The sequence below is a fragment of the Ascaphus truei genome, chromosome 2, assembly GCF_040206685.1.
Source record: "Ascaphus truei isolate aAscTru1 chromosome 2, aAscTru1.hap1, whole genome shotgun sequence".
Taxonomy (NCBI): domain Eukaryota; kingdom Metazoa; phylum Chordata; class Amphibia; order Anura; family Ascaphidae; genus Ascaphus; species Ascaphus truei.
In genome coordinates, this window is record NC_134484.1 from 189,284,434 (window position 1) to 189,308,579 (window position 24,146).

Here is a 24,146-nt window from a genome sequence, read left to right on the forward strand (position 1 = left end):
TCGGAGATACAAGATGAAAAAACATTGTTAGTATTAAAAACAACAGAGGAACTATGTTCTCCACATGTCTTAATGAACTCAATGCAAAAAAATAGACAATGTTTGAGACAACAGGTTCTATAAAAAATATATAATAAATAGCACATATATATATTTTTTTTATAGAACCTGTTGTCCCCAAAGCGAACAATAGTGTGGTTCTGCTTTGATTTAAATGATGTAAACAAATCAATATGAAAAATGGGAGGAGATTGTGCTTTTTAAAAAAAAAAATTTTTTTTTTACAAAAATGTACTAATCAAATTGTTACGACTGTTTTTTCCCCTCATTTAACATAGACGTACAAGAAAAGATTGTCAAAAACTGACCAAAATGGAACTGCAACCATCACAGAACTCAAGAACGGATATCATAAAGACTTGATAATTGCAAGCAACGGGATCCAGCATAAGAAAGGAAACTGACCGGATGGAGAGAAAGTGTTAAATTACAGCCTCTGTTGAAAGTGATATGTGAACATGCTGATAGACTTCCACGTAACTACTGACAGAATTCTGTTCAAAGCAATTTATTACAATGATCGACACTCAAATTATATTCATGCATAACACAGGTTTTGGCAAAGTGCAGAACTGCAAGCTATTCTTGTCAAAATGTCACCCTAACAATAATAGATTTAAAACTTTTGTAGTCCAGAAAATGCCTTATGCCCTCAAGCTGACATTGTATTCCATTCTAACAGTCTTAAATGTTCAGTAGTATAGGGCTTTGTACTACTAAAGTTCATGATTAATGTTGGATATCATGAAATGGTTCTTGTGGATTAATAGCTAGTCGGCTAGTACCATACCTGAATTATATCACACCTATTCTGCAAAGTGGCAATTAATTTCACTGTTGATGCAGTTTAGCACATTAAAAACACTACTTTTGCAGTGAAAAAAAAAAAAACCAGGAGTTTAAAAAAGGATTTATTAAAACTCAAATGAACTTAAATCATTTAATAACAAGGGATTTAAACTGCAATAATGCAACAAAAAAAAATCAAAAAAAAAATCGGGACACTGTTGCACTGAAACTCCCTTTGAAGACAATGGAAGTTTTCACGCAATAGGGTCCCAATCGGCACTATCACAGTTTAATGAAGAACCCCTCCCCCATAGAATCAAATCAGTCTTCCATGAGCCCAGACCTCACAAACCACTGTCCTGGACAACACTCCGTTTGATTTAATTTCGTTTTTGATATATTGATGGGAACTGAACAAATCTATCACATTCCATTTAAATGCTTCAAAGTATAGCACTTTTGCCTGAGTAAAGAGTTTCCAATTTATAGATAGATGCAATAAGAATAGTCTTTTACACATTAAATGCAGTAAGGAGTTGTCGTACTCATGTGGGTTCTGGAGTGAGCCAGGTTTTTTGTAATATATTTTAAAGAACTACCAGTATCAATAATTCCCATGTTGTTCGAACACCTTGTAAGGCCTCATACATCTCTTATTGGGGGGTCAACACTGGCATACAGAACTTTTGAGACATTTAAAGTTCGTGTACAGTACAATCTGCATTCTAATGACATGCAAGTGATCAGTTTCCATTGTTCTCAGTGTCCAAGAACTAGAATTACCACAACTAAAATAGGATTACAAAACTGTGCGCTATGTAAAACATCAGACTTGGGGGGCTATTTACTACATTCTCCCGGCTGCTAAACTGGGGCTAATACCAGCAAAAAAAGTGCCCCTGATTTATCAAAAGAAAAACTCCAAATGCTTTTCCTCTTTTTTTTTTCTTTGACAAATCCAGTGTTATTTGCATTGGTCTTTTTTTTTTGCAGCTGGAAGACTTTAGTACATAACCTTCTTACAGACGGACTTCCAAAACCTTAAGGTACCTCATTCAAGTGAACAGGCCATAAATAAACCTGTCCGTTACTTGTGGTGCTAGGCTCACAAATATTGAACGTGCAAATAAGAAATGGTCAACATTTACAAGATAGGACAGACATCTGCTGTTTTATGCTTTTACCAGTGCACCCAATATGTGCTTTTAATTGTGCTGGTTCTCACACTGTGAGCTTTTTTAGATTTTTCTTTAGGAATTCCAATGTCCCATATGTTCTAGACCCCAAAAACCGTGGCTGTTGTGGTGGGGTTTTTTTCCCCTTCCAGGCATCCATCATATTTCACCAAATACTAGTAACCATATTGAATTTTGTTAGAGAAGAGGTGCGGGTCCTGAATTTTAAATGCACGGTTTTGTGTAGCATTGGGTTCTAATTATCAAAACCTCCCAGAATTAAAGTCAATTAAATAATATTGCATCAGATTGAGTTCTGTGGGATTTTTTTCTCTTTGATATATAGTGCTGCTTTATGTATGGATTTTGCAGATGCAAGACTTTGATTAATACACCCCACTATGTGTACAGATTTTGTGATGATATGTATAGGTTCCATAAAGCATTAAGGTTGGTTGATGCATTTCAGTCTTAAGTTGCTCTGGTTTGGTGGCTTTTTGTAGACTGCCGGCCTACAAAAGCTACTTGGAAGCTTATACAATAAAGTGCAAAAGTGCGTATTTGATACCATGCACAGAACCTCTCCTTGGCTTGTATGGGAGTTTGTGTTCTAATGCCCAATAGCAACTCATCTCACTTTATTAACGAAGCTGCGCAGTACTTTAAATTGTTTAAGAATTATTTGGAATCTATTAAAGTAGCATTTCTTCTTGGCTGTTTAGTTTTTATTAATAAATGCAGCAGTTCCTTACATTTATGGCAATGCAATTATCTAAACGGCCGATAGATCCGGGATCGATCGAAGATCCTGCTTCTCAGGACATGCAACATGGCTGCCTATTTCGAAAGAGGAGTAGCTATCTAAATGGTTGCTATAGCAACCCAAGGAAGCTTAATACATCATCACAAAATCAATACAAAGGGCCATAAAGACTAAAGAAAAATGCAGTAATATCCAATACTACACAAGATATATATATATATATATATATATATATATTATTATTTTTTTTAAACAGGATTTTGAATGAAATGCTGCTTGAATTTGGACCAGTATTTGAAATGCTCAAGAGAAAGATCAGGTTAACTTTTGGTTTTGTCTATCTGTAGTTTTTTTTGTTTTTCTTTAGGGTTTAGATGGTCTGTGATCTTTCAGTACCACACAATATATCCTTCCATGAAAAGAAAACAATTTCACATTTGACAATAATGCATTTAATAGCTCATAATGCTGCAAAACCAGTTAAAATATATTTTACAGTAGCTTATTCGACTAATTAAAGTGCAGCCCAAGCTACTGCGGATTAATCTCTACAGTGCTGTATAACCTAGCACTTTTTCTTAAGTGACCAAAGTTGTCTTTAAAATCATTAGTTTGCTAACAACCTATTTTTGTTTCTCTCTAAAATATTATTTTATACGAGAAGACTGCACCTCACTGCTTTTGATATACTGTACATTAATGTCATTTGACAGATCTACATTTTTTACTGGAAATCTCAGTTTACTTGCAGAGCAATATACTGCCACAGGGACTGAGTGCCAATATAAAGCAGTTAACAAAGTCCTCTGTAAAATGATGCAAAATCATTACTACTGTATCTTGCCTGTGAAACAGAATAAGCTGTTCGCATACATACAGTACCAGCTTCTACCACTCATGAGTAGTCCATAGCGGTCTGAGACATGTCAGTCTCATACAGGAATGCACACGCACAGCTATTCTAGTGCACCATACCAAGATATTGCTTGAATTTAATGTACAAGGTAATTGTTACTTTATATGAAAGTGCTAGATTTGTTCCTTGAATGACATGTAGCAAGCTCTCTTTTCTTTATTCATTGAAGCCTGCAGATTAAAATGAAAATATGGCTGGGTAAAAATGGCATTATAACCAAAAATACCAGCGATCTATATGGTGAAAAAATATATATTTGTCATTTAAAATGCAATCTATATTGACTAATGAGTAACAAGTACTTCTTGTTAGCATGGATCTTGTTACATGGTTAAAACTGATGTTTTTTCATTTAGTTAACATAGCTTGCCTGCGAATTCTGTAATGCCATATATGTGGCTTTGAGAAATTACCGTACTTCTTGGAAAGTTAGCCTCAAATTTACTTGACATTTTTATAGGTGCCCTCCCTCTTAATGGGAAATGCCTCTAATAGTCATTGCAAAATTTAAAAAGTGTGTATACAGTATATAGAGCAATCGTAATATTGCCTAAAGGTCTTTGGGTCTTAATGTGTAAAACACAATCGTCTGCCATGGATAAGGTAAAATGGTAAAGTTTTGCAAGTAGAAAGGCAATGTTCTCCCAAATAATATTCCATTATAGCAACTTCTAACATCTATATCCTTGCATTATTAATGACCATCATTTTAAAGTGGAACACCTAAACTTCTAAATCTGTTTGGAAAGATGCCCATTAAAGGGAGCCATACTGATGATGAACAATATGTGCCAGTTATGCATAAATACATTTATAATCTTAATTTTAGATTTGTTTGCCAACTGAAACAGTCTTTTTTGGAACAGCTTAACAATTAACTGTAGAAACGACGTACTGGTGCATTTTGTGGATAAAAAGAAAACATGCTTAGCACAAAGATTTAAAACATCCACGTATGTGCTCAATCAACTTTGAGTTCATAACCGACATCTGCTATGGTAATTTACTACCGATTAATTAATGTGGAATTAGCATGAGAGGTCATGATGACATGCATTGAAACTTGCCGAGGAACTAACTTTGCTACTGCACTGACACACTTTATTCGAGCAAATACCCAGTATGTACCTGGCAGATACCTGGAATGAGCCGCTCCTCACCTCTGACAAGCCCCGTTGCGTTTGCCTTCCCAGCCTGGGTTCATGCCTGGCTGACGGGCGGCTGATCTGTTAAATGATAATGATTAGGATTTAATAGGCAGCAATGCTTCGCGTGTCTACCAGATGGCATAAATTCATGAATTGTAATGCAGTATATATATATATATATATATATATATATACTGTGCAGTATTGCAGCCAGCGGGAATAAAATGCTTCAATCCCTGCCTGGAAAATAACCCAATGCACTCGGGCAGAAAACAGTCACAAACCTCAATACACCCGGGTATACCCGAATTCGTGGGACTAGCCGAGCTCGAATAAAGTGTGTCGCCAGTGTATGAAAGAATGTGGTTATGCACAATCTCTGCCATTGGCTTCCATGAGATGGGTTTGCTGTGAGCAATGGCTAGTAGAAAGTGTATTTTTACATACAACTGCTTAAATGGATCTCTTGCTGGGTTGTACAAGTTATATGGTTAATCGCATGCTCACTTGTGAATACATCATTTGCAAGTGTCATTGGAAGACCTGGATGCTGTTATTGATGGAAAGCATGAGGTTATCAAACGATAGACACCACAAAACAGTATACTGTAAGTGAGGTACAATTGACAAGCACTTTAAAATATGTACTGCAGATGCACAAAAACAAATGTTATCAAATGCTTTAATTGCAGTCAATAGCCTGCAAGACGTTAACACAGAAAAACAGAGGAACCTGCACCTATCCATGGGTAATATAGTGCTGTGCATTTAAATATGAACTTGGAGCGGAGAGACTTTGTATCACATTGCACGTAATTCTGGATGTTATGTTTAATTCTCCTCGGCATGATTGCAGCACACTGGCACTTCCTGAAAAATAGGGCTGTGTAAACACCTTAAGCATCATTGTTATTATGATTGGTGAATTTCTTGTTTTCTTGGAAACATAGGCATAACCTTATGTCTAAAAATTATTTGCAGATGCTAAAACAAAAAGGCAAAATACTGTATAAGTGCGCCAAAGTACACACTGATTTGATATTAACCGCATGAAAATGGTCAGTAGTAATATTTGGAATATGTCGTGATCTCAGAAAATGAGCTGGGCATGGAATATAAAAACATACCATTTCCGTTTTCTGCATCACACTGGCCAGGCTGCTCATGGTCTCTTCAAATGCAGAATGTTAGTTTATAAAGGCATTTGTCACCATTTAATCTACCCTTGTACAGTAGCTGGGCTGCATTATGCATTCTTAGTAATTTTGATAAATTAATTTAACAAATTACCAATGGGTACAACTTCTCCAAAAATTGACTTGATAACTCAGAAGAATGAATGTTCTTCAAAAGAAAAGTATCTGTTTCATTCACGGCCTCTAGCTTATGGTGTATTGTTATCACCATAAAACCAGGAACTCTCTGATGCAGAAATGGTTTCCTTTATCTAGACCAGTGGCTTCCAACTTTTTTTGGTTAAGGATCCCTATCCCTGTAGTTAGATGGTGAAATTCTGTGGAACCGCAACTCTCTAATAGAGTGTATGAGATCAGATGCATTGTAAGGAACCCCAACCCTGTTATAGGGTGTCTGAGATTAGATGCATTGTAAATTCTTCTGTACTGTATATGGTACAGTTTTCAAATGGCCTGAACATTGCACTGCACATTTTAGGGATGCCCACAGAACACTGGTTGAAAAACACTGATCTAGACTAAGAACCATAATTGAACAATTGTTTAATTCTATAGATTTGGATATACATTTCCATGTAAGAATGCCTCCCATAAGGAAACAAAAACATACTAAATATATATGTAGAACCATTATATTTTTAGGAGTACACACTTAATGTTTCAGACTGTGGTACAGGGACAGTGGTCCAAAGAAGAAATGACTGTAGACGTTTTATGTCTTGTGAAAGTACATTTGTTTGGAATTACTGATATTTTGAGTTTAATCCACTGCTAAAAATTGCCTTATCAAATATAAAAAGGGCTCAACACATCTTTGCAGAACTGTAACTCGAAAGTGGAACAAGGTATTCTGTACAACATTTAAGATCCACAAGTAATCTGTGCAATTAAATGTGCTTATTTCTTGATGAATTGACACATAACACTTAACTATGTAAATAAAAGTTTTTTTTCCAGACTATTTTGTGCTTCACTCTGGCTTTCATTTCAGCAAAAGCTCTTGGGAAGAACGTAGTTCAGCTCTGAATTCCTTTTTTTTTTTTTTAAATGTAATATTTCAATAACCAAATAGGGTGTGCAAGAGGTCCTATATATTGAGCATACCTACTATATGTAGATAATATTGTTGAAATGATTATCAGTCAATAAAATGTTAATTAATATAGCAATGTATATTTAAAAATTAAAATGCCAACACTCACAATAAGGGCTTAGAGAATTACTATTAACTTTAATTGATTAGCACTCAATGAGTGAATACAAAGGGTTAGTATATCGATTTAAAAAGATAACCCCACAGGGGGACCGTATGCTCTGAGCTGATTGAAGTATATGAAGTAAAGCTGACTCGTTTTAATCTGGTCTGTAACTGTTGCATACGTCTAACATATATTATCTCTTACTGTGCATGCAATGTCTGGTATATAATGTATAACCTTGGCTCACTTAATGTAACTATGTATTTGTAACCATGCATCTGTCATCATAACTCTGTGCCCAGGACATATTTGAAAATGAAAGGTAACTCAATGTATTACTTCCTGGTAAACATTTTATAAATAAATAATAGCAACAAATACTATACCAAGAATAGATTATACCTTGGACTTGGTCAAAAATTGTATCATAAGTGTAATGATAGATGCTACTGTAGTTCTAAACTAGAACTGAAGTGGAACTACTGATACAAATGTATATGTACTACTGATACAAATGTATATGTACTACTGATACAAATGTATATGTACTACTGATACAAATGTATATGTACTACTGATACAAATGTATATGTACTACTGATACTTGTATATCTAGCGGTTAGCTGTTGCTCCCATATATGCTGCCTCGTCATGTTGTGCAGGATTAATAACGGATGCAGTGCAGGATTAATAACGGATGCTGTGCAGGATTAATAACGGATGCTGTGCAGGATTAATAACGGATGCTGTGCGCGCCTGCAGTAAGGAGACTTCAGTGGGCATTGAGATGCTGCTGCTATTGCTCTGGTGTCTTAAGCAGGTGAAACCCCCACAAATTCCTCTCTACATCAAATTAACCCCTATGTGGGCCTTGTCTGTGGACAGATATCTTTCAGCACTGAAGGCTAGCCGAATTGCATACAAAATGATCCGCACAGATGAGGTAGTAGATACAATTGGTATAAATTGTCGTAAATGGAGTATCAGCAGGGGAAGAGAAACGGGAAAAAAGGGTGTCTGTAAAAATGTATAAAAACCATTTCAGCTGTTTATAAGGCATTAGTATTGGCAAAAGTATATAACTTGGCCTGACTATATTTCTGTTCACTCCATTTTTTTCAATCCCCTGCAGTACCAAGTAATGTAGGAGGAGAATCTATGAATGCACTGGTCAGACCTTCATTCCAGTATGTAATATCAGTCATTCAAAAATGTTTGCATACTGCAAGTGCTTCAGAATGCACCGTGGTGAATTGCACCATAAGTAATTGTATTAACAGTATGTGACTAACCTGATGGTTGACAGGAACGTATGCCTCGACTCAACTACAACATTTCAGCATATATTATCCACATAGATTCTCTCTTCCTTTCTCCAACCCCCCCTCCAAATCTTTTTATTGGTCCACTATTTATAAAACTCAAACCTGTTTCCGTTCCAGGATTTTTAGTTTTTATAAATAAACATGACCAAGGCAACCATTTGGAGGGGGAAAGGTGGTGTGGCCCCACTGTCCCAGGCTTGGCAGTGAAGTGGCAAGTCAGATGTAACTTCAGTAATCTGGGCTACTTTCTCTACAGGGCTCGCCATGCACTGTTCCCAGCTCACTCAACACCTCCCACCCAACAACCGCTCAGCATATGCCCCCATGCTTAACAACCTCTCATGCCCCCAGCTCAAAAAGCCAGGGGGTCCTGGGGTATACTTCCGTCTTGGGCCACAGGAATGCTGGGAGACTTTAGTAAATAACCCCCAGAGTATCCAGTCACTTAAAAAGTAAAGGAGACTGCTGCTTGTGGACTGTGTAACAAAGCATACAGAGGACATAAGAGAAAGCTTCCAAAGAACAGGAGAGCGAGAAAAGCACACACAGATATCCTGCCTGAAACACTTACCTAAGGCCTTCTGGCCCTAGATGGTTGACAGGTGGGTTGGCTTCTTCTGACAATTAACATTTGTTACTTATCCAAAATGTTGTAACTAGAATTAATTCACTTTCTCCCAAGAGTGTCTGTGCATCTCCTCCTTTAGTCCCTCTTCTGGCTTCCCATCTTGTTCCAGATTACCTACAAGGCTCTCCAAACATCTGCTCCTCCCTACATACTGGCTTTAATTTTCCACTATGCCCCTTCAAGCCTCCTGCGCACAATCTCCTTTCCACCACCCCTGCTCTCTGTCACCTTAAACCTTTTCCCCTCGCCTGTGGAATTCCCTCACCCGCAGTATGCCGAGCACCTGCTTTTTCCTACAAGTCAAACCTCATTTCAAGAGCCTGGACTGTCCACACCTATAGTCACACTTGGGCTGCGGCCCCGGTGTTGGCTGTGCACGTGCGTATGGCATCCTGGCAGCACATGCACACTTTAAAACCATGACCTGCGGTCTGTAGGGAGCGGTGGGAGGCGCGGGGGCGTGGCCAAAATGGAAGGGGCACGGCCATGACATCAGCCACAAACCAAAGCACAGCCTAGCAGCTCAAAAAGCACAGCAAATTCATACTAATTCAGGGATATATCTAATTACACTAGCATATACTACCGTCCTCACTCAGATAATCACCTCGGTCTGTGGCTGAGCTGCAGGAGATTGCGACAGGGGGCGTGGCAGGGCACAGCTAGGACATCACCGGGCTGGTTCACTCTCATTGGCTCAAATTGTGGCCCAGGCAGCTAGTGGGCCAGGCCCCATTGAGGGGCAGTTCTTGTTCCTGCAGTGCACGCCAAAGCTCTTTTATAAAGTGCTGTATACATGGTTTGTGTTATAATAAAAATATACATGATTGATTAAGTGCAGTGAGGTTCTCTTTTAATGATGTACATGATGCTTTTGTAAACAATACAAACTTTAATTCATTATACAGTCTTAAAATATTTTCATTGCCCTTTAGGTCAGATTTTTATGAAACAAATGTTTTGGAGCTTGACAAAATAAAGCAAAATATATCATATCACTTTAACAAAAGGTGTCAGAGTATGAAACATGAAAAATGAAAATTCCAAGACAGCAAAAACAGAAAAAGCCTCCGGCATACATGAGTTCATTAAATCCTGAATATAGAAATTCAACCTTGTAATGCTTCATTTCATCAACGCCGTGTGCATACTTTCTTCTATATGGCTGATTTTTTGTCCTTCCTGTGAAAACACCGCCCCCCCATAAAAAAAAAAAAATACATTATTTGGATCGAAATACTTTGATTTGTGCTGCAGTCAATGCATAAAGTGATGTGTATTTGTACAAAAGTGTCATTAGGGCCATTTAAAGAGATTTCATAATAGTTCGCCCACCCACAGACTCTACCCTCCGCAGTTATTGTTTAGAGCAAGGGTGCGCAAACGTCTCCCTGCACCCCCCTGCTCAGCTCCGGCAATGCATCGCTGAAAGTGAAGGCAAGTGAAGTTACAGAGGCCTTGCGCAATCCCCAGCATTCATTTCAATGAATTCGGGGAAAGCGCGGGGTCTCTGTTACCGCCGCGCCCCTCCAGAAAATCTCACGCACCCCACTCTGGTCTAGAGCATGTCTGCAGGTAAGGAAAATCTGGATTATGCTTTGTGTGCGTTTGGAGGAAGGCAATGTGTGCAGACCAGTTCTGAATCAAGGCACATTTTAATACACCATCATGGATATTGGGTTTATTAACCATCAGACAGAAGCTTGTAGCCAATTCTATAAAAGCACTTTATCACTCCTTGATAAAGCACCTTGTTGTGTGTAACGTGTTGCAGGGTACTTACCTCCCTGTTTGTCATGTCTGACTGACAAATCCTTTTTGTACACCTGTGTCCCTTGGCTGTGCGCTGCTTTGTGCATTTATTTGCATATTTTCTGGATTGTATAAAAGCACTACAGCATGGAAAGTCCCACTGAAATCATTGGGTTTTCCATACGATAGCACCAATCTGGCTCTATTGCACTTTATTGTAATAAGGGCCCATGTATCTCAGCTAAATAGTAATTTCACACCTCCACGCTTAATGACAAAACCTTAGCTTGAAAAGCAGATATTCATAGTTGTTTCAGAGCTCTGTGACTCTACCATCACGTGATAATTTGTGAGTAAGCCTGAATGTGGAAGACTAGTGAACATGCACAGGAACTTATGCAATGAACTGCACAAATAAATTCACCCTTATGAACGAGTAGAGCGACGGGACTTTATGGGTGGAAACATAGGCATAACCTTATGTCTAAAAATTATTTGCAGATGCTAAAACAAAAAGGCAAAATACTGTAGAAGTGCGCCAAAGTACACACTGATTTGATATTAACCGCATGAAAATGGTCAGTAGTAATATTTGGAATATGTCGTGATCTCAGAAAATGAGCTGGGCATGGAATATAAAAACATACCATTTCCGTTTTCTGCATCACACTGGCCAGGCTGCTCATGGTCTCTTCAAATGCAGAATCCATAGATTCAATTCTGGAAAAAAAATTTTTGGAACCGTCGCCTTTCGTGTACAAAATTGCATACGTATTGGTCACACTTCATCCAACATTCAAATCAGAATTGTATGTTTAAGGAGCATTCAGACACCGAACTGCAAAATAAGCTTAAACTTTGGTATAAACAAGAATGAAACTTACCTTTGTTTTTGATTGTTGCAAAATGAATTCATTTTTTTGGACTGTTCCTCCCAAAAATCCTGTGCAAAACAATGATAAACGGCCAATGATAAAGAAAGCCAAACGTGAGCAGCATACAGTATGTACAGTACTACTTATACCAAATGGTTGACACTTGTGATCTCAGTCATCAGTTTACTCATCATTATGAATGGCTCGAGTCACCAAAATCAATACATATATTAGTTTTTGACATGCATGAATTACATTTTCTAGTTAAATTACTAGATATGTATACATTGGTATATGTAAGATCAAGTAGCTACTAGTTCATCTTTATATAAAGCTACAACTGGATTCAATAACTTGGTATGCACACCATGATTCGTCATTTATAGACAACTAGGATAATACATCCAAGTGCACATTGAACTTTTGCCGCACATTACGTCAACATTGCATCACTGCTGAATTTGCATACATGGCTCAATATTAGATTAGGATCATACCGTAGCAGGAGAGAGGCAAAAAGGGTTGGAGTAGAGAGTAAGAGGAGGCAGAGGCTGGAGCACGCTCTCAAATGTTGACACGAGCGTTCAGGAGTGATGTCAGTGTGGCTAACCTAGCGAATCCATTACACTACTTAATGTACTGTATACTTGAACTATAGATTCAGAATGGTCCCTAAAATAATCATAACATTTGTGTTGGGTTCATTTTCATGTAAACTAGAAGAACCAATGTATTTTAAAAGTGCCCTAGAAAAAGAAGAATGCATCAGTAAAATATCAGTTTGCTCATTTTGAATTACAAACCAACCTAGCATTAGATTTGTTGGCAAAATACCAACCTATGGAATAAATACATCTTTCACATACTGTACAAATAACCAAAGACATACAGTAATACTAATGAAGTAAGGATATTACATTAGTTGAGAGTAAACAAAGCAGATGTAAAAAAAAAAACATCTCTGCATCCATCATCTTAGTGTATTCATTTTTCCTTTGATCTGTATTTTGGGTCACTAGAAGAAAAAAAAACCTCTTCTTCAAGCACATTATAAAGATCTGCCACGGGAAAGCCGGATTAGGGCAAGAATATTTAACATTATTTTATAGTCCAGTTGTTAAGTGGTTAATTCTAACAACAGTATGTAACCTTCAGGAATTTTACCCAGTGTGCTTTTCTCACGGTTACACAATGGTAAAACAAGTACGCAGCTTATAGACTCACCAGTGCCTCCTTCTCAAGTCCTTTCAATGCCTGAGCTTCAGTCTCAAGGCTGGAGAGCTCTTGTACAACAATATTATCAAAGTGCTGCAATTTGTGTAATCTAAAGAGAAAAAAAGAAATATATATATATATATATATATATACACATACATATACATATATACACACACACACGTAGAGGTATCAGTACCGTGTTAGCCGAGCTTCAATAATCAAAAAATAAATAGATGATACCGTTCTGTGGCTAACGAAATGCTTTTATTTGTGCGAGCTTTCGAGATACACTGATCTCTTCTTCCGGCGATGTTACAATATATATATATATATATATATATATATATATATATATATATATATATATATATATATATATATATATATATATATATATATATATTTATTATTAGCTTTGCAAAATAATTGCTCTTGATCCTTTTTCAATGTGTAGGAACAATGGCTACTTTGACAACAACATATGTAAGGCATTTATGTAAAGAAACAGCCACACGACTTTTTGTTAAACATTTTTTCAATGTAAAGTGCAAAGCACCCAGTTTGTGTGCGCTGTATCTTTTCTTAGGTCTAAAACATTAAGTCACATCTAATCCTGCTGGACATTAGAATGCTACTAAAGTTATAATCGTGCATATTGTCAGTTTTGTCGTACTAAGTTTGCAGTACAGGCAGCTCAACTGGAGTTCTATATCAAAGGCATTATTGCCATAGGCCACCTGCCTTTTAGCGAACACTTTTGGAGATTACATTGGGCCTTTCACAGTATGAGCTGCCTCTACATTTCTTCCTTTGGCTCCTCAGCTTTATTTAGGTCAAAAATATTGTTTCTGTAAGAGTGACTGCTGATGTTTTAAACTATACAGAACAAAGTACTAGAGTAATTTTTACTCCTTAAACTGAGGCCGTCAGGAATTTAGGAACCTGATCACCATTCATTTGTTCAAATTGGTCAGTGCTTACATTGAATGTTCTTCACCCTTCATAGAGAATAGAGAAAGTGTGTGTTTCAAATTGGAATGCCTGATGCACATTTGTTAGGAAATATTTTCCTAGCAAGATTTTAGTTAATACAACTGATTTTGTTACTTTCAAGAGATTCTGCACTCCGCTCAGCATGAAATCAGCAATATCCTCTTCTCGGCTCAAGAACAGTTCCAAGAATAATCCCTTACATTGCTTAGGACTTCTTTATCACACCTTAGACATTTGCCCAGATATGATGACAAGTCATTATTATAACAATGTCAGACTTTGAAGACTATTTTCTTATAACATGTCACAGTGCCCTCTCACTATCCTGAACAGTTTGTTATTAATACAACACTAATGCTATACATCTTTCCTCGTTCCCCCCTCCCCCCACCACCCACCTATAGAAACTGGAATTCAAGCATTTATACTGCCTCCCTCTGGTTTATTTTAATGTTTAATATATGTAGCGGTCATGTAAAATGGCTACAGTCATCTCTCCTGCTGACAGTAAGGCCTGGTAAGTTGTGGGCATGCCAGCAGTAATTATGGAGGTTTGCCCTCACACCCTGGTGGGGTGCCCTGTGTATGGATGGGAGTAATCACATGCTCTGACTCCATGGTTAGTGATGTCAGAGGTGTGTCAGCTTCCAGAGTGTACATAAGGCACAGCACTGAGTCTAAAGGTAGTCTGCCAGAGATCTGCGTTCAGCTCTGCCAAGAGGAGGAGTTCTGGCAGGAGTTCAAGTTCTAGTACTAGCCTAAGTGACTGAGAGTTATGTTATAGTAACCATAGAGGAGACTGTGTCCAGGGACCTGGCACAGGGCAGTGATCCCTGCGGGGATAGGGAATCCCTATCTAAAGAGAGAAACACCTTTTAAAGGGAGGCACTGACGGAACATGAGTGGCTAGATACTCACTGCGAGGGGCAGCTAGCCCACATAAATCAATAAAGATGTTCTCAAGCACAAACCCTCTTGTGTACATGTGTGGAGTGAATGTACAGAGAGGAGCACCACGGAGGAGTTCCTCAACAGGATCATCCCCATGCGGACGCAGGGACCCTGATGAGGTGGAGGCGCTGCACTGGAACTAGGTGAGACTCAGCACACTACCTCAGCTGCCTGTCTGGACGGGTCCTCCCCACACACCATCATGCGGGAGACTCAGGAGTCCTGTTGCCAACAGGTGCACCACCAGACACTACCACACTGTAATGGGGGCCGGTTAGACCACAGGGGCCAATGTGAGATTGGGTGGATCAGGCGGGTTCAGAAATACCGTTACATTTGGAGGCGAGCTGCTGAGATCAGATCTGTCATCAGGACAGGCTCTAGCTAGGCACACTGGGAAACAGGGAGAGCGTCTGCTGCCACTCTGTGCTGCGTAGGGACGGACCTAGGGGTGGTCAGGGGGCTGACGGGATATTGTCAGTTCGCAGGGACACCTAGGGGCCTGAAAGGAGTGAGGGTTCTGGAGCCGGGCTATAGCTGACCGAGTCACTTTGAGGCAGTGATAGTTGGTAGGACGCCAGAAGGGATAGCCTGTTAACTTGGTCAGGAATCCTGGAGATGGTCTGCGCTAGGCTGACCAAGAGAGGTAGACGCCCCAAGTACTGCATGGCAGAGCCAGAGTACCTAGCCCATTCCAGACACTTACCATAGGGAGCACAGACTGGGAGGAAGGAGACACAGCAGACACTGAGAGAGTGAGCCTAGCCTGAGGTAGTGCAACATGAGTCCAGCCTAAATCAGGTACACATGTGGTGGTGCATCTGAACATCTTTATTGTACTGATGTGGAGGCTGCCCCGCAGAGCGGAGTCCCATGTACAATAACTGTTACGAGAGAATGGAGGATCCGCGTGGTGCGGAGAACACAAAATGGCGACCAGAGGCTGATGGGGAAGGCACCCGTGGCGTGCGCCCCACTGAAGAGCAAACGGTCGCCGAGTTATCTTTAACCAGTCTGCTCTGGAGCGGAGCGAAGGCCGTGGCTGCCCCGTTTCTATCCTGTCTGGGACACCGAGGGGCCACCCTTGAAGAGTGTGACGAAATTGTAATAATTGGGGGAGAACCCCGTGAGGAGAGCAAACAGACTGACTTTTTGGGCTTAAAAGCCAACCAAAATGGCGGTTCCCGCTTGCTAGGGAAACCGCATGGGACAGTCACAGAGGAAATGGCTGATGCAGAACGTGCAAAGAGCTGGCCGGGAATGGCGCGAACAGCAGAGCCCCGCCCTGATGGGGGGCATGGCGCGAAAGCTATGGCTGCGCCTGCATGGACAGTGACTAACTCAGCCCCTGTGCTGAGTCAACCGCTTAGTCTATGGGACCGTCCCCTGATTTCCACCAGGGGGAGTGACTTTCAACTATGGCCTGTGGGAATGCACCCACTGGGCCCAGGGACTGATATCCAGACGGCGCCACTACAAAAAGTAGTTCCGGCCGCGGAAATGAGTTGCAAGAAAGAAGGATATTTTGCACGCAAAGCTGCTGCAAGGAGAAGGCGGGAACTAGCCGCGGGAAAAGAATGCAGCTCTGAGGAGGAAACTGGCGCGAAAACGCAGACCGCGCCCACCAGGACTGAGAGAGGCGTGGCCTTAATTAAGGGGCATGATATTCCCCTGTGGGACCCGCCCATAATTGCAACCCCTGGGGGTGGGTTCCAGCTATGTCAGCAGAAGGAGGAGCCGAAGCAGGAAGTGGCTGGCCCAGAAGCTTCAACCGGTCAGTTGCGAGGAACCACTGACCTGGAGAGACCCACACTGAAAGTGGTCCCCACAAAGAGAATGGCCTGCCCCTCCGCTGTGGGAACAATGGTCTCCACCCAGCCCTACTCAGTACCCGGCGGGCTACTAGTAGTAAGGGTGGCTAACACCGAGACGGTGGTCGGGCTCTGCCTACAATGCGGGCTGCCCGGAGGCACGGTCAACACGGCGGCACGTTGCCCACATTGCGGGACACTTTACTTATGGCCTATGCCAACGTTTATACCGATACAATCGGCTGACCCCCCGGGGGACCAGGCTAGGCGAGCCGCCGAGTCCCCTGGCGCACTGTGGATAGGACGTGCGAGTCCCGGAGAAAGGGGACTGGAGCCGGTCAAGTCGGCTGGGTCGGCCGCAACCGAGACAGTCGGGTCACCTCCTGACCGCACCGAGAAGGGAGAATACTCGGACGAGGATCTCCGTGACCTAGCGGAGGTGACATCGAGGCCCAGGATTGAACCGGGGAGGACGACACCCCGTGGTACCAGCAGCTGTCAGAAAGACAGGACGTCCCCCGCAGATCGGCGAGCCGAGAGACTGAGTCCCTCCGCCTCAGAACGTGGCGGCGACGGACGAGAGACGCCGGCACCCCTGCGGACGGGTAAGAGGAGTCCCTTCACTTACCTTGCCCCCGCAGACGGTGTAGGAGTAGAGAGGCCATGCCAGGCCGCAGGCGCACGTGGAGAGACGGCATCACTTCCGGTGAAGACGACGGCGGAGCTTCCGGATGTCATCATCGAAGAAGAGATCCCGAATGGGGGTCCAACCCGCGATGACGGTGTTTCCGGTTCCGGGGAGGACATCACTTCCGGTGGAGATGGCGGAACCCCTAGAGAGAATGCAGCGACGCTTCGGCGATCGGGGGAAGGTCCCCGATCAACTACAAGGCCCAGGAGTTGGATGGGCGACCCAAGGACTGAGGAGGGTGAGGTATCCTCATTGGACCAGTCTACGGACAGCCAGGAACGGGTCGTAACCCCGTGGGGTCCAGTCTCCTGCCCATACGCCCAATCCCACGCCCTAGCTAAAACCCCTGCCCCAACTCCACGGTCCCCGGGTTCCCCGCCTAGTCTGGAACTTATGGACATACCTTTGGGGGGAGAGGAGAGACGGACTGGGGAAAGACAGCGCAGTGGTGTTACGAAGGGCGATTCTAGGGGAGGGGGAGAGTTGAGAGTGGCTGCGGTAGGCCGGTGGTTGCCCCCTGCAGTTCCGGCGTCGGTGAAGAAGGCCCCGGGATCTTTTAGGTGGTCAGTACCGCGATCTGAACGGTCATCGGGGGTATTTTCCCTGGAAGATGATAGGGAGTCAGGGGGGTCAAATAGATTTAGGGAGAACCGTTGGTAGGCCCCACTATTCGAAGGGTACTCCGCGTGGATGGACCGCACTCGGTTCCTCATCCGGCGAGAAGATGTAGTGGATTACTGGTGGGCTGTGGGAGAATTCACACCTGAACAGAGGGACAGAGAGTTGCAGGAGCGGTGGCTGCAGATCGAGAATAGGGAGATAGAACCTATGGGTCCTAGCATCCTATCAGACCCCGTGGACCCTGATGAGCCCCTATCATGGGTGTTACCTGGGAGGGTAGGTAAGGCTGACCTGACCAGGATAAGTAGGGCCGAGCGGATCATAATGGCTCGGTATAAATCTTCCCACGGGTTGGAGTACCCATATGTCCCTGAGCCTCTTATGGATGAGATAGAGGATAACCGGGATAGGTGGCTTAGGGAGGCCATTGAAATGCACTTAGTAGGAAGAGGGAGTTCCGTGATAGGGAAGAAGGCCGAGGAGCGCATAGAGCACTTAGTGCGTATATGGGGCATTGGCAGAAACATTTATAAACACAGGGTGACATATAGGCCTGAGAGGGGACTGCCTAGGCATTATCACGTCACGGTCATAGACATGGGCGGTAGAGAGGTCAAGAAACCTGACCCGAATCACTATTTTTAGGGGGTACTGATACATTACGCGGGTTCGTGGCTGCTGGTCGGGGCGGGCTTGGCGGAATGTACTGTAGTCATTTTTTGTTATACACCATGAAGATTTGTATGAAAAGTTAACCAATTATGTGTTGTATTTCAGTGCTTCCTGGAAAAGGGTATACAAATTTAGGTCCCAGCGAGGACGATGGGATTCACCAGGGGGAGAATGTAGCGGTCATGTAAAATGGCTACAGTCATCTCTCCTGCTGACAGTAAGGCCTGGTAAGTTGTGGGCATGCCAGCAGTAATTATGGAGGTTTGCCCTCACACCCTGGTGGGGTGCCCTGTGTATGGATGGGAGTAGTCACATGCTCTGACTCCATGGTTAGTGATGTCAGAGGTGTGTCAGCTTCCAGAGTGTACATAAGGCACAGCACTGAGTCTAAAGGTAGTCTGCCAGAGATCTGCGTTCAGCTCTGCCAAGAGGAGGAGTTCTGGCAGGAGTTCAAGTTCTAGTACTAGCCTAAGTGACTGAGAGTTATGTTATAGTAACCATAGAGGAGACTGTGTCCAGGGACCTGGCACAGGGCAGTGATCCCTGCGGGGATAGGGAATCCCTATCTAAAGAGAGAAACACCTTTTAAAGGGAGGCACTGACGGAACATGAGTGGCTAGATACTCACTGCGAGGGGCAGCTAGCCCACATAAATCAATAAAGATGTTCTCAATTACAAACCCTCTCGTGTACATGTGTGGAGTGAATGTACAGAGAGGAGCACCACGGAGGAGTTCCTCAACAGGATCATCCCCATGCGGACGCAGGGACCCTGATGAGGTGGAGGCGCTGCACTGGAACTAGGTGAGACTCAGCACACTACCTCAGCTGCCTGTCTGGACGGGTCCTCCCCACACACCATCATGCGGGAGACTCAGGAGTCCTGTTGCCAACAGGTGCACCACCAGACACTACCACACTGTAATGGAGGCCGGTTAGACCACAGGGGCCAATGTGAGATTGGGTGGGTCAGGCGGGTTCAGAAATACCGTTACATATATGTACTGTATATTGCTACCCCCAACAATACAACCTAATCTGTTTCTGTAAATTGTTTACAGTATATTATGGTGTTCCACATACTCGGGTATATAAGCACTTGTAAATCAAGTCATTGTTTTGCTGCCTACATTTACATTTTCTTTTACAAGAGATATCTTTGATTGCTTTGAATTGCTCCCTATTTGCCCTTTTTCTCAGTATTAAGAGCCATGGTCTGTAAGGGACGAGTCACTGAGCAGAGTGCATTCCTGCACATTGCTTTCCCCACATAGTATACAACTCCTCTATCGCCTTGTTTTTGCTTTTATCTCTGGTTTTTCTAGTAGAAATGTTTGGCAGTTGGAGGAACGCCCTCATGTTTATCATCTCCTTTTTTTGTAGCACGTTCTCAGGGGTAGCTACGAGAATGAATTGGAGCTCAATCACCTGAAAAGGCAATCTAAGAGAAACAAGATAAATCAAATCAAGTACATATGACACTTTCATAATACTTGCCTTGAAAGCTTGCATTTAAAAGCATAACTTTCCATTGGTGCATAAAGGGACCTCAGTGATACATCTGAAAGTATCAATTAGTGATTGATAAGATGTATATTTTTACTGGCTGCTTTGATCCTCAGAATTATAAATAGATCTCAGACTTGACTAAAGACTTGATGCTTCAGCATCGACCAAGTAACAGAATAGCAGCTTCATGGTGAACACACAACACGAGAGGTGATGGTTAAAATAACATAGGTTTCTTAAAACTAGAATTATTCTGCAGTGCTTTACCTGGAAGGGATACATTTTTATTTTGTGTGTGTACATAGAGCATTGTTAAGTAAAATTTTAGTAAGTTCATCTTTTATTTACCTGCACTGATGTATCTGGTTAAATAACGTGGACACCTGCTGATGAGATGTTTCTAACGCACGCTGAGCACGGATTTCCATTCTCTTGTACCTAGACTAAAAGACAAAATATTCACCACAGACAAACAGCAGTTAGTGATGTGAAGATTACTTCATAATATACGGAAAATGTCACTAAACTCATATCCACAATTTAAAGTGTCAGGTGACATTTTTTTTTTACATTTCCCAATAGTTGATATTCCTTTAAATCAATGAAAATCCACATCCAATAAAATGTCTCAAAAAAAAAGTACAAATTAGGATTTAGCGATAAAATAACTTAAGGTATGAGATTCCATCAGTCACAGCAAGGGATACACAGAGATTACTTATAACGTATCACAGTATACTGTACGTGGGACAAGATGGAGCAGAGAATATATACATTTTACAACGTAAGCAATTTTACTCAGCATTGTATTCCACAAATACATGGAGAAGAAAGATCACAGAAGGAAATATTTCCAAAATACAAACCGAAGAGCTGTGTCTTAATGATTAGTACATTTAGGTTATTTTTAAATCAGGCAGAGTATCCCTATTTAATTCACGTTGACCACTGAAAAGTAAACAATATCATGTGTTTTATCAAACTTTACAAATACAGGTAAAAAAAAAAAGTGTCGTTTATATGTACAGGGCCATCACCTTCATACCATTCAGAAACCATAAGACAATTTCAACATAACAAGACACTTCCTAAACGAAAGAAGTGTGCGCGCGCAGAGCACGCACATTTTAAGTGAAACTTTTGTCGTTGTTTTGTCACAGAAATTGTATTTGTGATTGTGTTTTGATTTTTAATTAAAAAAATCACCATCAGTGCCAAAACGCAAAGAAGTTTGACGTGTTTTAGCTATTTGCACTTCTATATTTATAGTAACTGAATTCCTCGTGCGTGGGTGTGTGCGTGCAGCGCTCAGCGAGTGACTGTCACACACACACCCAAGATTACTACACAAATACTGATCCACCTGGTTGCGTATCAGAAATCAGAGATTAGGGAATATTGCCACAATGCTGCACAGCACACAAAGCATCAGATTGTGATTACTACTTCCAAATCTGCATACTATTGTTCTGTGTGGCTCACTAGATTTCAATGTTGGCTTCTCCTCCTTTACTGAATGACCCCAAACAGGTTAACAATTAAACTGTACCAAAAATTTATGCTTTAGATCCTTGGTGAAGTTTTCAAATGCTGAAACGACACTGGTTTCTCCAAGGTCCTCTTCACAGGGCTCCAAGTAAAAAACATCCTCATCTAGGACGCCCGAACTCACAGCAAGGAAAACAAAAAAAAAAGAGGTCAAGCTTAATTAAAAGGGTTCAACGGTAAAAGGTGCACTGGGTAACTACGCCACAGGAAGAAACATGCAATTTTATCCCAGGTGAAATTTGCCAAAGTTTGACAACCTTTGCCCAAGTCTGGTCAATGGCAAAAATTGCAAAGAATTTGAAAGCAAATCTGTAGATATCCACACAATTTTTGCCATACTGTAGGTGCTCTGCAGAACTGCACAAAAATTACCAATTGCACCCGGGTCAGACGTAAGCAGGTACATGTATCCTTACTTTAATAAAGCTCCATGTGTTCACTGAAATTATACAATTAACCAACCATTTCTCAACCATGCTGACGTGCCAACATGAAGATACAGTAGGGGAACGGGTGAACATGATAAAGCAGCCAACCTCCCTAAAGGCTCACTCGTTTGTGAAGTATCTGAAACAGCGAGTGTCCTTCATGTATAAGGGCCGCTCTATACGGTTTGCGGCCGTGCGCACACATGTGCGAACGCGCGTCCACGTGCTGCATGCTTTGTGTGTATAGTCTCAGTGCTGCCAAGAGCGACAGGTACTGTGTGTGTGTGAGAGTATATGTGTGTGTATAGATTGTGTGAGAAAAATAATGACTTAAATAAGATTTTTTAAAGAAAAAGTTCAATAAATAATTTTTTTTTTATTTGTGCACTCATTGACACACACACACACACACACACACACACACACACACACACACACACACACACACACACATCCACACATCCACACACACATCCACATCGACACACACATCCATTTAATCTGCGGTAGCGGCGCAAAATCTTTATTTTCTGGTCTCTCTCGCTGTCTGTCGGCTCCACGCTCCCTACCGTGCGCGGCCCTTATATAGAAGGGCTGACTAACCTCAGCCATCTATAACTGCCGTGTGCGCGCACGGCGTAGCACGCACCCACACTATAGAACCAGCCCAACCATCTCAAGAGACAAGTAGGGATTATAAAATTATTATTTACCAATTGCTTCAAAAATAAGCAAAAAAATGCACCACGGGAGGGGGAAAAAAAAAAACAGTGTGTAATGTGTAATAAATATTTATCATTTCGGAAAACTTCTACTACCAAATTACTCTTCAATTGCCGATCTTGGTGGAGAGTTACATACAGCACTTCCTGCATAAAACATAATGGAGGGTTTTCTGACATACTAAAAACTTTTGTAGAAATACATTATCTGCACACAGGCCACTTACCTGCTCGCTTCCGTTTCTTCTCACTTGAACTGAAAAGCTTACGCGGCTTAAGAATGATTTCTTCACTTGTTTCATGGCTTGAGTGTTTACTTTTCCTTGTGGCATCCCCAAGAATTATATCTGAAGGGTAAATTTACTGTATCAGCTTAAGAAATTGGCTATTGTTTCTAAACCTATCCAAAAACTTAATGAATCGAGAGTAAAGTGTGTTGTCATCTTTATGTTGTTGGAATTATAATCTGTACATGCTGTACAAAGCACACTAGACACACCGATATAGCAGATCTAAAAGGTTATTAAACACTACTCTTAGTTTTCACCCCTTCCTTTATTGTCTCGCTGTCTCGTCCCCTCTTCCCCACCTTACTCTCTCCTCCATCATGCCCTGCTCCTCCCCTGGGTGAGTGATAGGCCGCTCAGTCTATCACAGACGGGGAGGGATGTGAAGCCTCACTGGCTGTCCCTAGGTGTTCAGCCTATTACAGAGGGATGTGCAGACGTGTGTGTTTATTACTAAATAACACACTCACTATACTGGCAACTCATTGTTTGTTCACATACACAACATGCAAAGACAATATAAATAAATCCCATTGCATTCTCGAAACATATCCCTGGATGTTATAGCGATAATATACATCAATACAAGGTAACCATTTTCTGGGTGGGATATATTCGAGACATCTCAGATTTATATAGCCAAGCCTTCTAGCCGCTAGCCTTCTTTTTGGCCCGCGCAGTATAAGTACTGTTAGGTACAGGCTCTGTGAGGGTAAGCCCTTTCAATCGGCCTAGTTTTCTATTGCAGCCTGGATGCATTGTTAATGTATCTAGGGGCGGGCCTAGCAACAACCAGAGGGTGTCAGCCTTGGGGGGATACTGGCTGGGCCACATGAACTAAATGTGATGCCTGTCAGTATCACACCTGC

General features: G+C 41.7%; 2 protein-coding genes across 2 annotated transcripts in view; one reads left to right on the top strand and one right to left on the bottom strand.

Annotated features, from left to right (window-relative positions):
• ELOVL2 (ELOVL fatty acid elongase 2) overlaps nucleotides 1-7,008 on the top strand; it is a 220,326-nt gene extending 213,318 nt beyond the window's left edge. The window contains exon 8 of the mRNA XM_075585712.1: nucleotides 339-7,008. Within this exon, the coding sequence (XP_075441827.1) occupies nucleotides 339-464 (126 nt within the window). The 3' untranslated portion in view covers nucleotides 465-7,008. The remainder of the gene's footprint in view (nucleotides 1-338) is intronic.
• Nucleotides 7,009-10,109: 3,101 nt separating this feature from the next.
• SYCP2L (synaptonemal complex protein 2 like) overlaps nucleotides 10,110-24,146 on the bottom strand; it is a 112,941-nt gene continuing 98,904 nt past the window's right edge. Inside the window, exons 30-37 of the mRNA XM_075588544.1 lie at nucleotides 23,218-23,337; nucleotides 23,095-23,137; nucleotides 21,842-21,995; nucleotides 20,641-20,735; nucleotides 13,051-13,150; nucleotides 11,836-11,894; nucleotides 11,599-11,671; nucleotides 10,110-10,381 (exon numbers count right to left, since the gene is read on the bottom strand). Of these exons, the coding sequence (XP_075444659.1) occupies nucleotides 10,325-10,381; nucleotides 11,599-11,671; nucleotides 11,836-11,894; nucleotides 13,051-13,150; nucleotides 20,641-20,735; nucleotides 21,842-21,995; nucleotides 23,095-23,137; nucleotides 23,218-23,337 (701 nt within the window). The 3' untranslated portion in view covers nucleotides 10,110-10,324. The remainder of the gene's footprint in view (nucleotides 10,382-11,598; nucleotides 11,672-11,835; nucleotides 11,895-13,050; nucleotides 13,151-20,640; nucleotides 20,736-21,841; nucleotides 21,996-23,094; nucleotides 23,138-23,217; nucleotides 23,338-24,146) is intronic.